The sequence below is a fragment of the Taudactylus pleione genome, unplaced genomic scaffold, assembly GCF_031769625.1.
Source record: "Taudactylus pleione unplaced genomic scaffold, aTauple2 ptg000851l, whole genome shotgun sequence".
NCBI classification, from domain to species: Eukaryota; Metazoa; Chordata; class Amphibia; order Anura; family Myobatrachidae; genus Taudactylus; species Taudactylus pleione.
The window spans coordinates 193154-214310 of record NW_028285253.1 but is presented as its reverse complement, the minus strand read 5'-3'; the positions used below and the strand labels follow the sequence as shown (position 1 = coordinate 214310).

Sequence of the window (21157 nt, the reverse complement as noted above, 5' to 3'; positions counted from 1 at the left end):
AAATACATATTTGCGAGTTCTGTGAAATGCTGACATTGCACAGCACTATGCATCCTAATACAAAGCACAAATAAGTTATACCTACATGAGTTATTGAAGTCCATGTATTATTAGTTTATAATCTGTAAGAGCATGCAGGTACTTACCAATTTCTTTAACTGAATCTTATTGTGAATACTGCACCCATGCTACAGTCCTGCACTTTCCTGACTACTAAACTCTGTAGTCTCCACTTGTATCTCTTACACTTAGCGGCTGATTCAATAGAGCGCAGAAGCCGCCAGGATGGCTTCTATTGGCTTTGCACGTTACCTCACAGAAGTCTGATTTTGCTTATAGCCTATGGAAGTGCGAGCAGAAATCAGCCTACTGTAATAATTACCAAAGTGCAATTTTGCTCGGTGACTCGGACCAAATGAAATCTGATACAATTAGATGAAATTAGTATAGGTGTGAAAGTTTGTATCAGACCAGGACTGTTTAGCAGTTGCTGAATAGCTGGATAATTGCAGACTAAACCAATCGCTCAGTTATGATGCCATATCCACACATTGTGCCCGATCCAAGTGTATTGTGTCAGAAGAAAAAAAAAATTCACACAGCTTTATACAGCATCAATGTTTATTATAGTTAACAATTAAAAAATGCTTTGAAAAGCTACCTGTATGTTAAATTAATTGTTAGAACAGAGCTTGAGGTCATGTCATTATTATGTACTACTTTCAAACACACACACATCCATTCCATATTTTGGGGATATTGGGTGGGAAGGACACAAAAACCTTACAGCTGATATGCATATTGCAACAAAAAATGCAAACATTAAAAAAACAACATTTGATAGCAATGTGTGTGCAAATGATCTCTCCAAACATCAGACATGAAAAGATCAGCGGTCCCTGGCTATCTAAGACTGGACAGGTCATAGAAGCGCTAGGTTCCATCCTAGATGTTGAAAAGGTCCTAAATGTGAGACATGGATGTCATTTTAATGCTTGGAGGAATGAATAAATGCTGAATAAGGGGTAAGGAATCTACACAGTATCCAGTGAACAAGGCACAGCCCTGTCATCTGTGAAATAAGCCCTTATTTCCAGGATATTAGGGAGAGCCTCACAATACAAATAGGGAGAAGTAGTGACTAGTTATCATTCAGAGTTTCAGACACAAACCAGGGACTACATGGTGGCAAAAGGTGGAGAAACGTGTGTGCTGTGCTCAGCCATGATATACAATATGAGATATTTGTGCATTCTTTTAACCTGTCAGATATACCACACAAAACAAGATCTGTCTCTAGTATTGCACTGACATACCTGTGTCATGACCAGTGTTCTTATGGCAATAGTCTGTATTGTTCTAACAGACAACTATTCTCAGGGCTATCAACTATAGCCACCCTTCATCAGGGTTTAATAACAGTGATCTAATAAATAAATGTAGAGGGACCATACACATGCATAAATTAACTACTTTCTAGTATGTGTATGGTCTCTTTGGTACAAATGTCATATATTCTGGCTTAAAATTTGATCTATGAAGCTTTAAAAATCTAACTGCAATGCCTTAATGTGTAACATTGGCGACTAGCTCAGAACATGCAGATATTATCATTCTTTGGCAAAGTGGGCAGGATATTATATGAAATATCAGACTTTTATTATCAGGTATTCTGGGTACAGCTTGTGTGACACTCTGATTACAGGCATGCACAATTATAACTAGCACAGCTGCCAAGAGTGTCATGGCTACAAAACCTTCACAAGGCGACAAACATTTTCTATGTAACAGGCAGAGCTTTTCCAACAACGCATAATAGTGCACTGGAGTTAAAAAATAAAATAAATGATGTTTAAGACTCTCTATAGCAGGGGTGGGGAACCTATTTTCTGCCAAGGGCCATTTTGATATATATATATATATATATATATATATATATATAACATTATTTGTGGGCCTGGTGCAGGCCATGCCCCCTCTGTGTGATATCACATGGGGGCAGGGCCACAATAGCCAGTGATTACAGCAATGCCCGGAGCATCCTCAGGATGCTCCAGGGAGCTGTAAGGGCAGCGGTGTGACCGTCTGAAGCGTCCTAAGGACGCTCCAGGCGGCACTGCTGCATAGATTCTGGCTGCAGGGTGCCGTTTTAGGCTCCCTGCTGGCCAGATGAGTCTAGCAGAAAAAAGCTCAGAGGGCCAGACCAAATGATTCCAAGGGCCTGAGGTTCCCCATCCCTGCTCTATAGGAATACACCAGTAAGAACATATTCATTTTATGGTGAACCTTTTAAAAACACAGGTGAAAATATTCTGGCACTTTTAGAAGCAATTGAAGATAGTCAGACTGATTTAGGGAATCGGCATAGTACACATTGCTGCACTCCCTTGAGGCAGTGAAATGGGTAAGATTTGTGGAGCACAAAACTGTTGGTTTAATGTTCAGTATATCCCACCAGGAGATAAAAAGTGATCACTGAAAGAGAAAATGGCTATCAAGTAAACTTCTAAGAAACCTAAGCCATTGGCCCAACACATTATCACCATTATCCAACTAGGGGCAATTTCCAGCTCAGCCATCGTCAGATATTGTAAAGGTGACAACAACTCGCCCAATGACTAGATGGTGAAAGGAAGCCAGTCAGCCATTTTTTGGCAAGTCAATGCAGGGAGGTAAAGTCTCCTTAATTAGATTAGATTTGCAAGAATCCTATTCTCTGACCCAGCTGTTCCATCTGTGAACAAGCTGGCTTACCTTTCCCAGACCACAGTGGAGCTTAATTTTAACATTCATGAAACATCCCTTGCAATTTAACAGGCAAAGTCTAAAGAAATCATCCACTACCACATGCAAAAATTTCTAAAAATATGGACTACCCCAGTCTATATCACTTACCAGTTAAAGAACACAAAAATTCTGCATTCATTTACAAAGGATTGCCTCTTCCTTTGTATGGTATTTTCCCAGGAATGTTCATTCTCTGCCCAATTACAGATCTTGGTGAAGGAAATTTATGGACTCACTGCTGCGAAAGCCAACCGTAATAACTAACAGTGGTAGGATATGGCTGGGAGAAACCATTTGGCCAATAGTGGCAGACTGAAGTGCTGTTCAACAACCACCCCTACCACACCACAGCATATGGCAAACGTCAAGTACTCATTAACATCTAATAAAAAAAAAAGCATTTCAGTACGAGTCAGAATGCATGAGATTGCAGGATTGTGTTTTGTTGTCCAACCTCTCCAGCAGGTGGTTATAAGATGCTGTGTGACTATTGCGTAAGAATATCACAGCTCTTACATTAAGTATTGAAGGATATGGTGAAGCAGTTATGTGAGCAATGCATGCCAACTCCTCCACACGAGGGCAGTGGAAAATGTTTCCAACATCAAGCATTTCTGCCTTGCATTACTTGATCAGGTAGAGAGCTGAAAGCCAGAACGTCAACTTTTTCTGTAAACCAATCTGACACCCTAAACCTTCATGCATGGCCTCAGGAAGAGTCGGAGCCCTCTGTCTCGATGGCAGTAGTCCCCACTGCCTCCCGGATGAATGGGAGGCGCCAGGAGGGGGGCCAACGCAGGAAGACGGGGGGTCTGAGGGTGTAGAGAGTGGAAAAGTGCTGGCCCCAGAAGGAAGGGGAGAGGCGCAGGAGCCCATCCGGACAGGACTTCAGGTCTTGGGGGTGAGTGAGAGAAGGGAGCATGGACTCAGACAGAGGGAGGGGCTCTCTGTAACCAAAATGGAAGGAAAGGGAGGACAAAAAAAAAAAAAAAAGTAAGGGGAGGGGGAACAAAAAACATGAAAAAGTTATATAGGTTCTTAATATTAGGGGATAGAATGGAGATGCAAAATTAACGTTTAAAAATGGAAATGCAGGAACCCAAATGACCATGGATGGGGACACAGGATGAGCTGTGAAGAGGTGAAAATGGAAACCACAAGTAATGCATGGAGAGAGAACATAAAGAGATTATTAGCCCCATCTTACCAAACAAATGAAACAAAAGTTACAATAATAATCTATTTTGCAGCAGCAGCAGAACAGGCCTCTAACGACCAAGGTGCTAAACTGGCTATAAGAAAAATCCAGACTTTAAATTTTAGGGCATTACAGTGGAAAAGGGGGCACAACATCCCATTAACAATAGTTCTATGGAAACCCGGTGCTGTGCAACATTACATATGATACACAGCTTTTTTCTTTTTTTTTTTTAAACAAATGCTTAAATGCGTAATGAATCAGATGATGGAAAAGAAAACAAAATTATCAGAGTGTAGTTCATATACTTTTACAAGTGCTATCCCAAAAGATAGAAAAAACCCTAAAGGGTAAAAATACTGGGCCTTTAAGCCCATCGGTGAATAGGAGGAATAATGGCACATGATTGAAATTACATGTATGGGGAAAGGGTACAGTCAGTGGAGGTACGGTTGTGTATCTGCTTTGTCAGGTCTACTGGTGCAGATAACAGTTCAAGAACCAGCTACCTGGACACCATGGAACTTGAGTGAGACTGGCTAGAGGTGGTGGTGGCAGCACTGAGTTGCGAGAAACCACTGTGGCTCGATTCCAGGCTGGTCATGGAACCCCTGAAGGAAGACAGCAAACATTATACAAGTATTATGCAGCAAAGTAAAATTCTCAGTTTGTTAAATATACCATGTGGTTATAAACCTTGTTCAGTACCTGAAATCCTCGGAGCCAATGATCTCTGTGTAGTACATGACTTTGCACTTGTGTGAGGAGACTTGTAAGGAGGCAAGTACATCATCCACACGTGGGAGGCTGCTGGTGGCACAGGCAGGCATGCTATGAAATTTCCACTGCAGGATATAGAACCCCGGCCAGCGAGTCACGTGAGAACCCTGTGAATGAAAGCATTACAGCCTGTGCAACAACAAAGTTAGAAAAAGGATTGCAGTAATTAGCAAGAAAAGGTTACCTGCACACTCTCTCCCTCCTTGCAGGTGAGTGGAGATTCCACCATGCTGTAATCTCGGCCCAGTTGCCAAACCTTATCAATCAGCTGCACATTGTTGCCCACAGGAGTTGTGATGCCATGAGCTCCAAGGGTTTCCCGTTTGGGCACTTGAGGTGCCCTCTTGGAGTGGTAAATGTTAAAAACTATGTCTCCTTTACAAACATCAAAGTCCCAGGTGATCACAGATGAGGCATCTACTATTTGAATCAATATCTAGAGAGGTAAAAAGAACACAAACAGGATCATGTGGGCCATCGCAAAACATATTACAGAGAGCAATCAAAAATTATTATCTGTAGTGTTCAAATGGTGTGTAAGCGTGTGCGAGAGAGCGCTATTATGGTGTGCCAATCAGTAGAGAATAGGTACTTTAATAAAATATAAAACTTATTACGGATTCTTTAGAACAAAATGAGTAACCCCTAAGGGAGCAATTCGATAAGAGTGAAAAAGGCGGAAGGTGAAAAGCAATGATGGTCAGGGATGTGGATGCTGGTACAGACAAATTGGTTAGAGAGATCTTATTCTACAGTGCTACCACGTTGGTTATGTCAGGTCAATAACCTGTTAGTGTCACATATCCCAGTATGACCGTATTCATTTTCACCCTCATTTTTATATTTTAAAGAATCAATAATAAAAGTTAGATTTCAATATAGTATTTTCTACAGATTAGTGTACCATACAATACTGCTCTCTCCGTCTGTGTAGTTGGCATAACAAATTGCAGTGCTAAGCAGATAAGACCGCCTTTGACCACCTTCTTACAATACTAGGCTCAGAAGAAAACCAAACAAAGCAGGACAGGTGCCACAACCAAGACAATAGTGACAGAGTGTGCAGAGATTATTAAAATAAACAAACAAATAAATTGGAGATACAGCCAAATTTCACACACCTAACTACTTCACCCCCAACTACAGAATACACAAAAGCTAGTAAGTCAAAGATAAAGGATATTTCATTTGGAAAGAAATACAGCAATGATAAAACACATTATGGGTGAGAGACTCACATATTGGCGTCTCCCATCATACCTCATGTGGAGCTCCCTTAAACACACTGGCTGACTGGTAGATTGTCTCTGTCCAAAGTCTGATATCTTCACTTTCCAGTTCCTCCGGAGTCCGGTAAAGCGCTTTGGGAACCAGCCCACCTTCCGGAACGTCACACTGCAAAACCAGTGATTTACATGAATTAGGCACAAGAGGATTACTGCATGGTGTTACAATGAGGCAACCTTAGGAGACTGTCAGATCTAGAAATGCTTACAAGTGACAAGATTTGTACAAATACACAATAGTTTGTCAAATTAATTATTGTTTAAGAAGAATATTGCGACTCGCAAGATTACAATATAGAGAGAAACTCAAGCCTGCATCCAGTAGGACTTCTAAAGTCTTCATTACCAGCCTGCATGCTTAGCCACTGTGACCCCCATCAGTGCTACACAATAATCCCTATAATGCTCACCATGCACTCCCCACCAAGAAAGTCTGGGATCACTTCTTTGTCAATGTAATCTATTAGTCCGCCTGGTCCTTGATAGTCATTGCCGGCATAAATAAGGAACTTCTTCCTGGTGTTCTCATCTATGAAGGGACTAACCTGAAACATCACAAAGAAATTACAGAGTAAAATAAAGTGGCTTTTCTTTTTCTGGGACATTCGGAAATAATAGAAGCTTTTGCTTCAGGAGAGATTGTGGACATTTTATGTAAAAAATAATAAATAAATAAAAAGAAAAGTGTGTATGAATCCCAATAGGGAGCTAAATGAGGATGGGCAAGTACAGATGTGTCCTCATTCGTCTGTGCTGCAGTCGCGTCAAACAGCCACTTTCGGCGCACAGTGTCCTGCGAGACTCTGTTAGCGCAGTCTTTTTTGCCAAAAATGCGACTAGGATGCACCAGGAGACTGTGCTGATGCATGTGGAGAGCTACAATGCAGTGGCTGTAGCTTTTTTCCACATCAAGTTCTGTTTAGACTCAATTGCACACAGATATACAAGTGTCACATATCAAATTAATCGGCAGAGTCTCCTGGTGCGTCCTGAACACATCACATTGCGACTTTTAGATGCATTTTCGGCAAAAAAAGTTGCCCAATGTTAGAGTAGCACAAGACCTGGCAGCTCACTCACGCCGGTATTATTGCTCTGCTTGGCGTATTGCGGCTAGAGGAGCAAGGACACATCTGTACATTTGTTTTACTTTGTAGATTAACTTATTTATAATGACCTTAAGTAACATTGTTTGTTTAACTTCACAATTAGCCTACTTGTAAACCACCCCACTCAAAGTTCCGTTTTAATTCCTAAAGAGAAATGTTGTGCATCGGCTGGGGACAGAAAAAGATTGGTTTCTCAGAAACTTACCAATGTCCACAACACTGGAAACACTCTGGGGGCCCGTAAGATCAACAGCCGTCCCAATGTCTCTGGGTAATTTGTTTCCACAACTTCAATGATGCGCAGCAATGCTTTGACTCCAGGTCTCCATAAATGCCTCATATTTAATCCCTCCAAATCTACTAGACAGGTCCAAGAGCTGGAAAGTAACAGCCAATGAAAATAAAATTAGATCAACTTTCAAAATAATTCTTAAAAGTAATGATATGCGAGAGCAATCTAATGACAGCATTTATATAACTTTCCCTTCCATAATCCTTCGTCTATTAGATAAAGCACGGTTTAAAGTGTGTGCCTAGGGCCAGAACATTTTATTGTAAGCCATCTATTTATTACTTGTCTGATCTGAAACATTCTGCGATTATGTGAACATTCTGGAGATTAGCGTGGCCGATCTTGTGCAACTTATCCGATGGTGTGATTGTGTAATCGAGGCCAGGCATGTATGCGATGGGGCTGTGAACTAATGCGAGGAGGGGAATAAAGGCCAACAGAAAACCACAGACTGAGTTCGATGGTGGAAGGAGCAGGGTGCTCTAAAAGGACACAACAACAAAGTGAGGCTTCTGTAGAACACATGCAGGAAAAGTGTGGAGTTAAATACACCTGTATATGAAACATAATTCGTATATCCAACGTGGTTATCGATTGTGCAACATGAGAAACTGGGACCCCTCGTTATGAGCTACAAAGGGATTTATTAATTTGCCCAACATGAAACAAATTAAGAGCAATAGCTTGAAAGATGGTTGCATTACATTGGAACAAGCACTCCGCCCCCTCCTCCAAAAAAAGAATAAGGTTTTCCTAAAAGAATCATCGGTAACAAAAACTTGCAGCTAGATAAACAAAACAACATAGGAGAAATACATTTTATTTATATATATATATTTTTTTTTTTACATTTTTTTTTTAAACCACGGGAACGTTGAACAATGAGATAGATCATGATAGAGGGAGGTACGTACTAAAGCGAAAAAAAGCTGTAAAATGCCTGAAAATGCAGTTTTCAGTGGTTTTACTGCATTTTTCATATGTACTATGAATACTCCGATGCATTCCAGTGCTTCGTCCTGGTGGGAAACCCCTTCAGGAGGCGTTACCCAATAGAAGCCTATGGGCTTCTTATTGGGACACCCCCTGAGAGGGTTTCTATCCCTCCCATCTCTCCCCCACCCCCACCCCTCCCCGTGGTCTTAAACCTGAAAGTCCACCTTATCGGGAGAGCTGTTCTTTGCGATTCTAAGTACATACCACGGTAATCAACCCCGTTATGTACCCAAATGGAGGCGGGATGTACTAAGCATCACAAATGCGATGCTTAGTAGATCCCGCCCAGAATGCAGTTAAGAAGTCAATAAACCTATTGCAGGAAACTACTGACTCCACAAGGTGGCGCAAATGAGTATTCGTGTTAAACAGACCAAAATCTGTTTAAAAGGTACGTACCCACTTGCCGACTGAGGAACGTTTAAACGATTAAGACATCGTAATCGTTCCTCATCCTGTAGGTGCCCAGACTGAACGATATGTTGTTCAGTGCAGGCACCCTCCCTCATCCCCGAAAATGCCCAATCTGTCGTTATCGGCAGATTACCCAGGATGTTCAGGCGATGATTGATGTCGAAAACGACCACAGTAAAATCTAAACATGTTGTGATACACAATAGCTACATAAAATTAAGAAAAAAAAAAGACAGCATTTATAAAAAATATATTTTTAGGTATATTAAGAAATAAAGTAGATACAGCGTGCCCAGTGTTTTCAGGAATTAGAAGGCTGCCAACTAGGGGTTAAACTAATTCACTTTAGATAAAAATCTAATAAAAACCAAAAGCAACTTTAATAGTGCCTTTTACAAATTCTGATGAAACTTAAGTGAGAGAGAAACACGATAAAGGTAGTTGGGATAAAGCCTCAGCATTCTTGCTCTCCTTAGGATCCTATACAGATAACGGACTGACCCTTTACAGCACTACAGAGGTGACCCCCCAATGAGCAGCAGCCACAAGTGGGTCTCTGATTGAAGCAGTCAGTCTGATTGAATTAGGTACTAAAGCCACTCAAACATCTGACGGCAGTTGACCGCAATACAGGATTTCTGGAGTTGGCAGCAAGTTTACTATACAGCTAACAGCAGCGATTTGTCCTGGAGTGGTCATCTGCGCACAAGACCAAACACTGCAGTCAGCATCTGTAGTTGGCAGACAAGAACCCTATATAACTATCCTTAGCCATGGGGTCTCACTGTGCCACTGCAGACATCTGCACACTGTACCCAGCTTACTTATGAGCCTGTGCTGCATTGAATTGAATAAATGCAAGTCTGGCTATTTTAAAATTTTCCATTTGAACATCCTACACTTTTCTCAACCGGCATGAGCATCACTTAGTGCTGTGGACTGCCCATGCAACCAGCGGACCCACTGGGGCATTAAGGATCACAGGCCTGTTATTTTGCCACACAAAATTGTATTGGGTATTGTATGCACTCGCTATTAATTTCAATGTGGCCTTCCTTTTGACATTTCATATACGGCTCTACCTAACTACATCAGATTGGGCTCGATTCTATTCTGCGTGAAGTGAATAGCGCCGAGAATCAGCTCCCGGAGATATTCAATACCCCTCCGGGGATGCGAGCAGAAATCCGACAAAAGTCCAGGCGCGAGGCTGTTTTCTGCCCTTCGCGCCTGGAAAACAGCATCGCGCCGGGAAGTTAGGTTGGGGAATGCCCGTTCTCGCGCCTTAAACAGGGTGTTTAGTCGCGAGAACGGGCATTCTCAGACTAAACACTGCGCAGAATTGAATAGCTCCGGGAGCTATCTCCCGGCGCTATTTACATCGCGGGCAATTGAATTGAGCCCATTGTCTATGTAATATTAATTTGTATCTATTGTATCATTGAACTTTGTTACTTTGTTATACGAGTTGGATATTTTCGATAGCTTAAAAAAAGTATAGCTTAGCAAAAAGTGACTACTAAAGTTGCTTTTGGTTATTATTAGATTTTTATATAAAGAAATAAGCTTACATCACAACAATAGTTTGCAAAAACAGACAAACCAATCAATTCATAAATCACCAAGTATTAAAGCACCCATTTTAGGAGAAATGTGAAGTCCAATGGAGCCAGCCAAAGCAGCAAGCTCTGCCTTTCTGGTGTCAATACAACAGGTGCACATCAGAGCCACCTTGTGGTGTCAGCTGTTTACTGCAATAGGTGTATGGATTTGTAGGTGCTTTATCTTTTCTTGTGGCAAAGTATGTTTTCATTAATTTTGTGCTGTGTCTATCGCTTATTTTGTGTCATTTTCAAATACAAATATATTAAGCTGACTGGATTACATGTATAAGGCACAAATTATGTCAGAATTGTGCAATAAGGACTCTTCTTTATATTATAATTTGCTTAGATCATTTTGCTCCCAGACCAAAGACAGGTGGATTTGTTATTCTATCAGAACAAAAAAATATCATGATCGGAGTATATTTATTTTTATTCAACAAATATAAATCTGTAAAAGATTAACTAGAAAAGAGTTTTTTTAAATGTGCAAATGGAAAAACTAAAACATCACCTGATGGGTCTCCCGAATATATTGGTATTTTCCTCACAGCGTCTGAGTCCTTCCTCATTAATGGACAGCACCTGAAACCAAAGAGGATTCTCAGTTAATCCACTGAGTAGATAAACCAATCCCCTTTTAAATGTATATTCTGAGAGGCTTTAAAACCACAATTTGACCACTCTGATCAAAGAGAGGACAAAAAGGTCAAAGGTTCTATTCTACACTTGTCGTTCTCCAACAATGGAGTGTCTTTAAAAAAAAAAGACCACACACCACCACAAATGGTTATTAATTCATTATGAGAGTTATGGTAAGAACTTACCTTTGTTAACTCTCCTTCTTCGAAGTCCATAGGGTCCACAGGGAGACCTTAGGGTGTAGGTGGTGGTTGAGGACCAGGCACCACGCAGTTAAAGCTTTAGCTCCCAAGATGCATCGGTCCATTCCTCTATATCCCGCCCCCGAGCCACCTCAGTTTTAGTTCGTGACAAGCCAAAGGCCGAAGGAGGAGAAGAGAGAAGGAAGACTGGTACACACAAGAATCGCACACTCACGGAGTAGGAGACGGGAAACCGGTGACCAGAAATACAGCCCATATGACAGGGCAGGTTCCCTGTGGACCCTATGGACTTCGAAGAAAGAGTTAACAAATGTAAGTTTTACCATAACTTATTTTCTTCTTCAAGGTCCATAGTGCGCCACAGGGAGACCTTGGGGATGTCCCAAAGCAGTCCTTTAAGGGTGGGGACGCTCCTGCACTGAGAGGAGAATCCAGTGCCTAAAGGAAGCATCCTGTCAGGCGAAGGTACCAAAGGCATAGAACCTCAGAAAGTTATGGACAGAGGACCACGTGGCCGCCTTACAAAGCTGCTTAGCTGATGCGTCACCGTGAGCTGTCCACAGAACGAGTAGAATGAGCAGTAACAGTAGCCGGTACAGGAAGGCCTGCCTGCGTGTAAGCCTGTGAGATAGTCATGCAAAGCCATCTAGCCAATGTTTGTTTGTTGGCTGGGCATCCCTTCTTGTGAAATCCATAGCTGATTTCCAAAGGGAACTGGTACGTTCCACATATATCCCGAGGGCAAGGACCACATCTAAGGAGGCCACACCTGCCGATAGGTCTGGTGATTGAAAGGCCGGGACTACAATTTTCTGATTAATGTGGAAACTAGTAACAACTGTTGGAAGGAAACCAGGCCGAGTCCGAAGCACAGCCCTGTCCTGGAGGAATATTAGAAATGGGGAGCGACAGGAGAACGCCCCTAATTCTGACACACTTCTGGCGGACGCTATAGCCAGAAGAAAAAGAGTCTTCGCTGTTAGCCACTTGAGTTCCACAGGATCCAGGGGTTCAAATGGGAGGAACCCGCAGGGCACGAAGAACTACTGACTAATCCCAAGGAGCCACTGGAGGGACAAAGGGAGGTTGAATCTGGAGGACACCCTGGAGAAAGGTGTGGATATCCAGCATTAGAGCAAGTCTATGCTGGTACCAAATGGACAAAGCAGAGACATGCACTTTCAGTGAGGCCAGGCGGAGTCCAAGGTCCAATCCAGCTTGAAGGAAGGCCAGGACTCTGGAAATCCTAAACACCTGGGGGTTGTAGCTTTTGGTACAACACCATTGAAAACATGTATGCCACACTGTGGTAAATCAGAGCAGAGGCTGGCTTACGCGCCCTGAGAATAGTTTTGACTACAGAGCTAGAGAATCCTTTGCCTCAGGAGGGATGTCCTGAGCCACGCCGTCAAAGACAGATAACCCAGGTCCGGGTAAAGGAAAGGACCCAGAGACAACATGTCCAGTCGTTAAGGCAGCAGGAACGGAATGTCGATGGAGAGACTCCGAAGATCGGAGTACCAATGACGTCTGGGCCAAGCTGGAGCCACCAGGAGAACAGTGCCTCCGTCTTGTTTGAACGTCCGAAGACCTCGAGGAAGAAGGTAGACAGGAGGGAAGGGGTATGCAAACTGGAAGGACCACGTCATTGATAATGCGTCTAAAAAAAGGTTGCCTCGGCATCTCTTGTCCTGGACCCATACACTGGCAGTTTGCGATTTTGTCGGGAGGCCATGAGGTCCACCTCTGGGAGGCCCCATCTGTTCACTAGGAGTTGAAACACCTCTTGGTGAAGTGACCATTCCCTGGGATGCACATCGTGACGGCTGTGGAAGTCTGCTTCCCAATTGAGAACTCCAAGAATAAACATTGCAGAGATGGCCGGGAGGTGACCCTCTGCCCATGTCAGAATGTGTGACACTTCTGTCATTGCTGCCCGACTTCGTGTGCCTCCTTGATAGTTGATGTAAGCCACTGTTGTGGCATTGTCAGACTGAACCTGTATAGGGTTTCCGTGAAGTATGTGCTGGGCCAGTTTGAGGGCCCTGTAGATAGCTCGAAGTTCCAATATGTTGATTGGCAGGGCTGATTTGACTGATGTCCAACAGCCCTGAAAGGAGTGCGGATTGGTCATAGCGCCCCAGCCCCGGAGACTGGCGTCCTGGAGAGGATCAGCCTTTGGAAAGGCCTGGAATGGAACTGAGCATATTCCACCATGTCGAAGGTGGACACCATGGATCCCAGAACCTGCACTGCTGCGTGGATCGACACTCGGGGACTGTGGAGACATCTGTGCACTTGTAGTTGAAGTGTGGAGATCTTGTCTGATGTCAGGAAGACTCTCTAATCTGGGAGCCCTGCTGGATTCTCAGCATCAATCATTCTCTGTGAGGGATTCAGAGAGGACTTTTCCAGTTAATTAACCATCCGTGCATGTGCAGGAAAGCAATGGTTATCGAAATGGTAACAGTCAGATACCCCGACCATATAGCTGGGCCGCTATGATAGTCATAATTTTGGTCAACACCCGTGGAGCTGTGGATATTCCAAAGGGCAGAGTCTGAAATTGGAAGTGTTGCTGTAGTATAGCAAACCGGAGATATCGCTGATGTGAGGGTACACGTTCTGAATATCCAGAGATACCATCAAGTCCCCAGGTTCCATAGCTAGGATAATGGAGAGTATTGCTTCCATCCTGAACCTGGGTACCCTGAGCAATTTGTTCAGGGATTTGAAGTTGAGGATAGGCCGATGACACCCATTCGGCTTCTGAACCAGAAAGAGTAGAATAACCACCAGTCCCTCTCTGAGATAGCAGGAGTGGGACAATTACCCCTGCTTGCAGCAAGGACTATATTGCTTTCTGGATATGTAGGGCCTTGTTCGGGTTTGAAGGAGGGCCTGTGTAGAAAAACTGGTGGGGTGGCAGTCGAAGAAATTAGAGGGCGTACCCGCGATAGACCACTTATTTTACCCAAGCATCCGTGGTGGTTTGACACCAGCACTGGGCGAACTGAAGTATTCGGCCTCCCACTCTGGGATCCCACAGAGGGAGGCCCGTCCCGTTTATCCTCGGGTTTTGAAGCGGGGCGTCTGGTTTTCCAGGCCTGCTTGGTCCTGGGTTTGGCGGCCCTAGTGTAAGGCGACTGCCTAGGAAAAGGACTGACCTTTAGGCTTTCCTTGAGGATGAAAGGACTTAAAGGATGCAGCCCGAGGCCTTGTAGTTGCTGAAGGCAGAAATGCAGTGTTTGATGGAGCCAATGTGGTTACAATCTTGTCAAGGCCTGGGCTAAACAAGATCTCCCCATTGGAGGGTAACCCTTCTAGGTCTTTCTTGGAATCTGCATCTGCCTTTCATGTGCGTAGCCACAGGGTACAGCGGGCAGACACAGCTGCGGCCAAGACTCTGGAGGTTAGGAAACTGGCATCATATGTCGCTTCTCCAATACAGGACATTGCACCTCGAATGTGAGCAACAAAAGACATCCGATTCCGAGAAGCCTCTGAGGGAAAAGAGTCTTCAAGTGCATCAGCCCAGCTCTCTATAGCCTTGGCCACCCATGCAAAGCAACAGCTCCTGAAAGAGTATATCTATTTCAGGCAAGATTCCACCTTTCTATCCGTAGGTTCCTTCAAAGAGGTGACTGCAGGGATAGGTAACGTAGCGCTTTAATGAAACGTGTAACATGGTAGTCCAGCGCGAAGGGGGGGGGGGGGGATGGGTGTTTCCCATTTAGAAAAATGAGCCATGGGTAACAGGAGGTCAGACATTTTTGTGGCTGAAACCTCTTACCAGGCGTCTGCCAGGCCGCAGACATGTGTTCAGCTAGTTGATCCGATAGAGGGAATTCTGCTGAAGCCACTTTCTGTCGTTTAAACAGAGGGTGCTTGGATTTAGGGACTGGCTTGTCCTCTTCTATTAGTAAGATGGATCTGACAGCTCGTACCAAGGCAGGAATATTAATTTTGGACCGACTCTTCCTCCAGAGGGGAGTCAGTGTTAGAAAGATCGGCATCTTCTGCCTCCTCAGATGATACTTCAGATTCTGAGAGTTGCGTGGACTGTGAAGAAAACACAGGACACTTAAAAGACTTACTGGGTGGGGGCTTCTCACCTTGCAACATAGCTTGAAAGGCAGTAGAGGTAGCCACCAGCCTCTGCACTGAGTTAGAGAGAACATCTACCCATGGTGGGGGTACAGGAGGTACCTGTATTGCCTGAACCTGTTGTGGCAACCCCAGAGGGGGAATCACAGCTTGCTGCGGTAACCCCATAGGAGGAACTACAACCGGAACCGCTAAGTGGTCCGCAACATTAGCCAGCACTTGAGAGAAGGAGCCCAGGTGGGCTCTTGTACAGGCACTGGGGGGTCCGATGGGCCTGGTGGAGTATAACTCTTAACACATAACCCATCTTGTATCAAATCCTCCTCACTTAAGACTGCACCACATAATTTGCATAATAGCAGTATGGGTGCAGATGCCTTTGCTAGACATAGCTGCAGAGCAAAAAGGCACACAATATGGCACTGGGTATAATGCAACCACTGCAATATACTGGTCCTGTCTTATACTTGGGCAAGCTGTAGAAGCACACAGCACAAATATGGCACAGTGCACTAACCAACTGTATGTGACAAGCCTCACAAATACTTAGTTTTATAGATTTAAGGCACAGAAAAAACCCTGAATACACCTGTATGTTAGTGCAAAGTCAAAGAAAAACGGGAAAGATATATGTTGACAGTATAGAGAGGGGAACAGACAGGCAGCACTAGCTTAAGTCACATACAATTGCAATATGGCACTACAATCAACTACACAGACTCAGTGTCTGGTAGGCTATAGCGCTACATACACTGACTCCAGGGAGAGGTATGTAGGGGGACCGGACCCTGTATTTCCCTGAGCGCGCTGTGGCTGTGCCTGAGAGAAAATGGCCGTCAAAGACCTCTGAGGGGCGTGGTCGGAGGAGGAGAGCAGCTCAGGGAAAGAGACCTCAGAGGCGCCCTGAGGGGAGGGGCCGCTTTAATGGGGAAAGCTGACCTCCCCATGCTGATTATTTACGTTGTCGGAGCAGTAGCGCAGACATCCCTGTGGACAGTATGCTGCTGCTCGCTCAGTATACAAAAATATAAATAAGTAAAATCATAAAAATAAAAGCTATTTGGGCTGCCTAAGCATCCCACTGCATAAAAGGTGACCCAAATCCGGCCGGCACCGACGAAATTGAAGTTCCTCTGGTTCGGGGTATAGGGGGATGGACCGAGCATCCTGGGAGCTAAAGCTTTAACTGCATGGTGCCCGGTCCTCAACCACCACCTACACCCCAAGGTCTCACTGTGGAGCCCTATGGACCCTGAGGAAGAAAATAGTTTAAAATTTTTTGTAAAGTAAATGTGTGATATAGACCATAAATGGAAACTAAACATTGTACCTAGAAGGTAAAATTACAATATATAACTTTCAGGACCTTTATGTCAAATCAAATGCTTTTCTGTATAAAAGGGAACTTACATGCCTGAGGAGGGACTCTTCACCAAGAGCTCTGACCAAACCTTTTGTGTCCATCTGTCCAAGCCTCAGCACATACAATGGACGACCATCTGAAAAAGGTACACATCATCATAGTCAGCCCAACATTACGTGCCCGAGGAAGTAAAGCTGGTCCAGGGATGGATATAAAAACCTGGAATAACTGCTGCAAACTGCAGTTCATGGACCTTAAAGGCCTCATAGGGTATTTAGCACTTTTCTATTAGTATTCCAAAGTAAAGTTTTTTCCTGCACGCCAATTAAAAAGTATTTTCTTATTCAAATGGGCTAAATAAGGAGAAAAAAAAGTTTCATACTGCTATTCATTGTTCACTCTTCAACTCCATACAGGCTGCGTATACACTCAGTTATTTTGCTTTCCAGTAATCCTTTAATTACGAAAAACAGCTAAAACAGTTGAGGAAAAATTGGTTTGTTTTTGCCACACCTATGCAATGTGTTGCAATAATTTGGCCATCAGAATTGCTGCATGTTAGGACATTCTCCCAGGAAAAAAAATATATTATTTGAACCAGTTACTTTGTCTACACTGTATGCAAGTATTCAAATACCTCATTTCATGAGGTCTGGGGGCCAGCGAGACTACTCATCTTGGCTTCAATTTTAAGTACAGCTTTCTAAGTATTGTGTTTTTGATACTATTGTACATGTTGGAACCTTCGTGAGGTCTAAACTCAACTCTCATGAAGTCATAACAGAATACTCAGGGAGCAAACAAAAATGCAGACCTGAATCATGGTGGTGCCAGCCTCCTGCATAATAATCCTGTAGAACCTGCGGGGGGCTCCATGTGCTCAGTAGGTAGTCTACTTGGTGCTGTTTACGCCAGGTGAGCGATTGGCACATGATTTCTCTGGACTTGTCAATATTGAAGTCCCGTGCACGCAGGAATCTCAGGATGTGCTCATCTTTGGGGATCTATATACAGATTAGAAGTTGTATAACACAAATGATGTTTCCCTGACATATACAGTACATACCAAAGGCCATAGATACAGTAGACACCTACTTTGCCCTTGTGGGTTTCCTGTAGCCATTGTCGCAGGCGAATAAGGCAGCTCTCCTGCAGGGGTGTGAGGTCTCCCAGATAGCGTTTGATGTAATCCGCATCTAATTTATCTACAAATAACAACAACATACTCAGAAGATGCTGGGACACAGATCTGAGAGTGCTCCCAAACTCACTACTCTCATGAATACAGTAACTTAGATGAAAATGGATGCAGACACATATGACTGCACATAATGACAAGGAATAGTGTTATTCTACCTCCTCAGATGCTGTTTGTAAAACATGAAGTGTTTTGTGTGCCAGATTTATTCACTAGGATATTACCTTATAACATAATTACAGTCTGCTGATCTAGATTCTAGACACTTCTGTGCATTGAGTTAATAGATAATGTAATAAAAGCAGCACTCTTTCCTTTTTACAACGGCTTTTATTTACCAGCGTCTTAAAAGAATAAAAAACATTCTAAGCACTGGACTGAAGACTCGAGCTCTACGAGGCATACCATCTGGAGTGCTGCTGAGGGGCTCAGGTGGACTGGATGAGGATAGGCCATCCCGACTACTGTGCGCATCGCTAGAGGTTATGGTAGGTATATTCTGGGCAGGGGACACAGAATGGACTGAGGTAGATGTCTGAAGCACTTGTTGCTGCTTGACGGCAGGAACCCATCGAGGCAAATGTGTAATGCCCTCTTCCTCCATTTGCTTCAAGTAATACTCTATGATTTCTTTACCCTGAAGAAAAAGAAAAAAAAATATCAAGCAATGAAAACACATTGAATGGTACAATCCCCCCCTCGCCTCCCCCCATTTTAATTACTACCATGTGTGGCATACACTTGCCTTTTTGATGTTGCTGGTGTACTGTTTCATGGCAATCTTTTCTACTGTGCTCTCAAAACCAAAGAATGACTTGATGTCCAGGCTAGCAGACTGCTCAAAGCAGGTCCAGTCATCATTGTCAGGGTGTACCTTAAGGACAAAGGTGGATAAAAGTTAATAATGCTTCGGAAACTGGTAGCAAAGTCCATTCGGTAATACTTAAACACTAAAACACATGGGCACCCCATGTATGTGTGCTTGGAGTAAAATACTGTACATGTTGAAGACAAAATTATGGAGGAAGAGGAGGAGGAGGAGGAGCAGCCACGCCCCCAATCCATGTAATCTAAGAAAATACTTCAACAGCGCTCCCTTTTGGCAATTGACAGTGTATGGGGTCAGTGACTGCTCCAGAGGTGGGGTGGGTCCAAGATTCAAATAGGGGAGTCACACCAACTGCCATTTAAAACCCTGCCAAACATAGATAGCTGGGACTCACTGGCAGTTGGTGTGGCTCCCCTATTTGAAGTTTGTACTGCGCTGCAGCCCCACCACTGAAGCTGACCCTGCATGAGATTGGATATGCTAACATTACATGGTTTATTTGACTTCACAAACTTACAATGAAATAGGGATCTATGAGATGGTATATTTCCAAAATAATGAGTTTAAAATTAAATACAATCCTATTCTAGTTATTAATGCTTTTTTTTTTTTTTTAACTAAACTCTAACTCCTCCTCCTTTGGCATTCTACCAGCTGTTCCTCAAAGCGTACTTTTAAGATTTAAACATTTCAGGAATGTGATCCTTACAATAGGGTAATTCTATGAAAATAGGACTTTTTTCACTGAATGAAAACAATATGATGGGCAGGCTTTCATTCATTTGCATTCAAAGCAATTAAAATCTAGGTGTTTGATTAAATTATCGCATAATATTTGAATATCAGGGTTAATATAATGGAAATAAGGCAAGTTAACAGATAAATAATTCTCTCTCCATAGTATGGTACAACAGTAAATGTGATTCTGTTACCGAAAAAGGTAAAAAAAAAAAAAAAAGTTTGAGTCATACAGTTTTAGAAATATTACCTCAAAATTCAGTTTTATATTAAAGTTTCTAAATGCAAGCTAAATTTTATAAGGAGATAGGGGGTTATTCAGAGTCAGTCGCAAGCACTGAGCGCTCGCAACTGACTCGATGTTGCCCCACTGGGCACGCGCACGACGGAGCCGCGCATGCGCGAGACCCGGCTAGCGACGGACGCTCGATGGTGAGTGACAGCTCGCCCCATTTGGGAGGCGGGCAGGGGGCGTGCCTGCCCAAACAGAGGCGTTCCCGGCGGAACGCTTGCCATTTGGGGGCGGCCCCACTGACATCATTGCTGATGTCAGTGGGGAGCTTCCTGCTCAATCAAAGCAGGAAGCTCCCTGGGGCTTACGAGTGCCCAGACCCAACCTTAGGGTCTGGTCACAAGCCCCGATGGTCTTGACCATCACCCATGTCGGTCGCTAACACCCACAGCTTAGCGATAGACAAGGAGGCGGTCGTTCAGGATGCAAGCGGCTGCCCCGATTCAGTGCGACTGCTTGCAACTAACGACCGCCTCTGAATGAGGTCCATAGTTCTAACTTTTTTTCAGGCTGTAGTTTGTGGAAACCGACCATATTTTTGGTAGCAAAATTACATTAGGTATCTTCTTTGATCAGGACGTATATCTATAGAGGAAGTGCATTTATACAGCTGATCTCAGTCACTGAAATAATCCTGAAAGAGCTGGATATTATGCTCAATAAATTTCAACATATTTCTGTAAGGAAGTTTGTTGCTTAGTTGCTTATGATGAATTAGTTAGAACTTGAAGCTTCATTCCTTATACTGGGCATATACTACTGTACACAATTATCGAGCAGGTCTTGGTGGATCGACCCGATAATTGTACTTTGTGCACGGCTGGCCGATGCTAAATATCGATCGGTCGGGCATGCCGGATCGTCCAGCATATTCGTCCGATGTGATATTTTGTAAGCTAAAAGTTAGCCGCATTGGGCAGCGTATGCAAAGCCTCAGCTGACAAATATTTCCCCTGTTGATTCACAGGGAAGAAAGGGTGGAAAAGATACTGCACAAAGAGGGGACAAATGTTGAGTGGATGAAACACAAGTGTTAACGTTTTTGAGCCCAGTGGCTGTCAGAAACTTTATCTTCCAGAAGCAATCAGTAGGCGTTTTTGATTTGGTCACATCAGATGCGACCATGTCAGGGAAAGCTCAGCTTGGATGCGACCATGACAGGCAAGTGGTTAATAGAATTTACAGTCTATGAATGGAGCGCAGACAAGGGTCACATTATTTTGTTGTGTGGTGTAGTTGGTGGAGAGCTTGCCTTGTTGTGCTGGAGGATTAGTCCTACCCCAACCAAACCACAGAGCAGAATGAAGTGAGTGTCAGTT

General features: G+C 43.6%; 1 protein-coding gene across 1 annotated transcript in view; it reads right to left on the bottom strand.

The window, feature by feature from the left end:
- Nucleotides 1-603: 603 nt before the first annotated feature.
- The window catches only part of SEC14L1 (SEC14 like lipid binding 1), a 71640-nt gene continuing 51086 nt past the window's right edge, over nt 604-21157 (bottom strand). Inside the window, exons 6-18 of the mRNA XM_088458799.1 lie at nt 18725-18853; nt 18385-18616; nt 17877-17986; nt 17596-17785; nt 16829-16917; nt 10981-11051; nt 7366-7537; nt 6462-6596; nt 6026-6160; nt 4950-5201; nt 4694-4872; nt 4495-4596; nt 604-3734 (exon numbers count right to left, since the gene is read on the bottom strand). Coding sequence (XP_088314925.1) covers nt 3497-3734; nt 4495-4596; nt 4694-4872; nt 4950-5201; nt 6026-6160; nt 6462-6596; nt 7366-7537; nt 10981-11051; nt 16829-16917; nt 17596-17785; nt 17877-17986; nt 18385-18616; nt 18725-18853 — 2034 coding nt within the window. The 3' untranslated portion in view covers nt 604-3496. The remainder of the gene's footprint in view (nt 3735-4494; nt 4597-4693; nt 4873-4949; nt 5202-6025; nt 6161-6461; nt 6597-7365; nt 7538-10980; nt 11052-16828; nt 16918-17595; nt 17786-17876; nt 17987-18384; nt 18617-18724; nt 18854-21157) is intronic.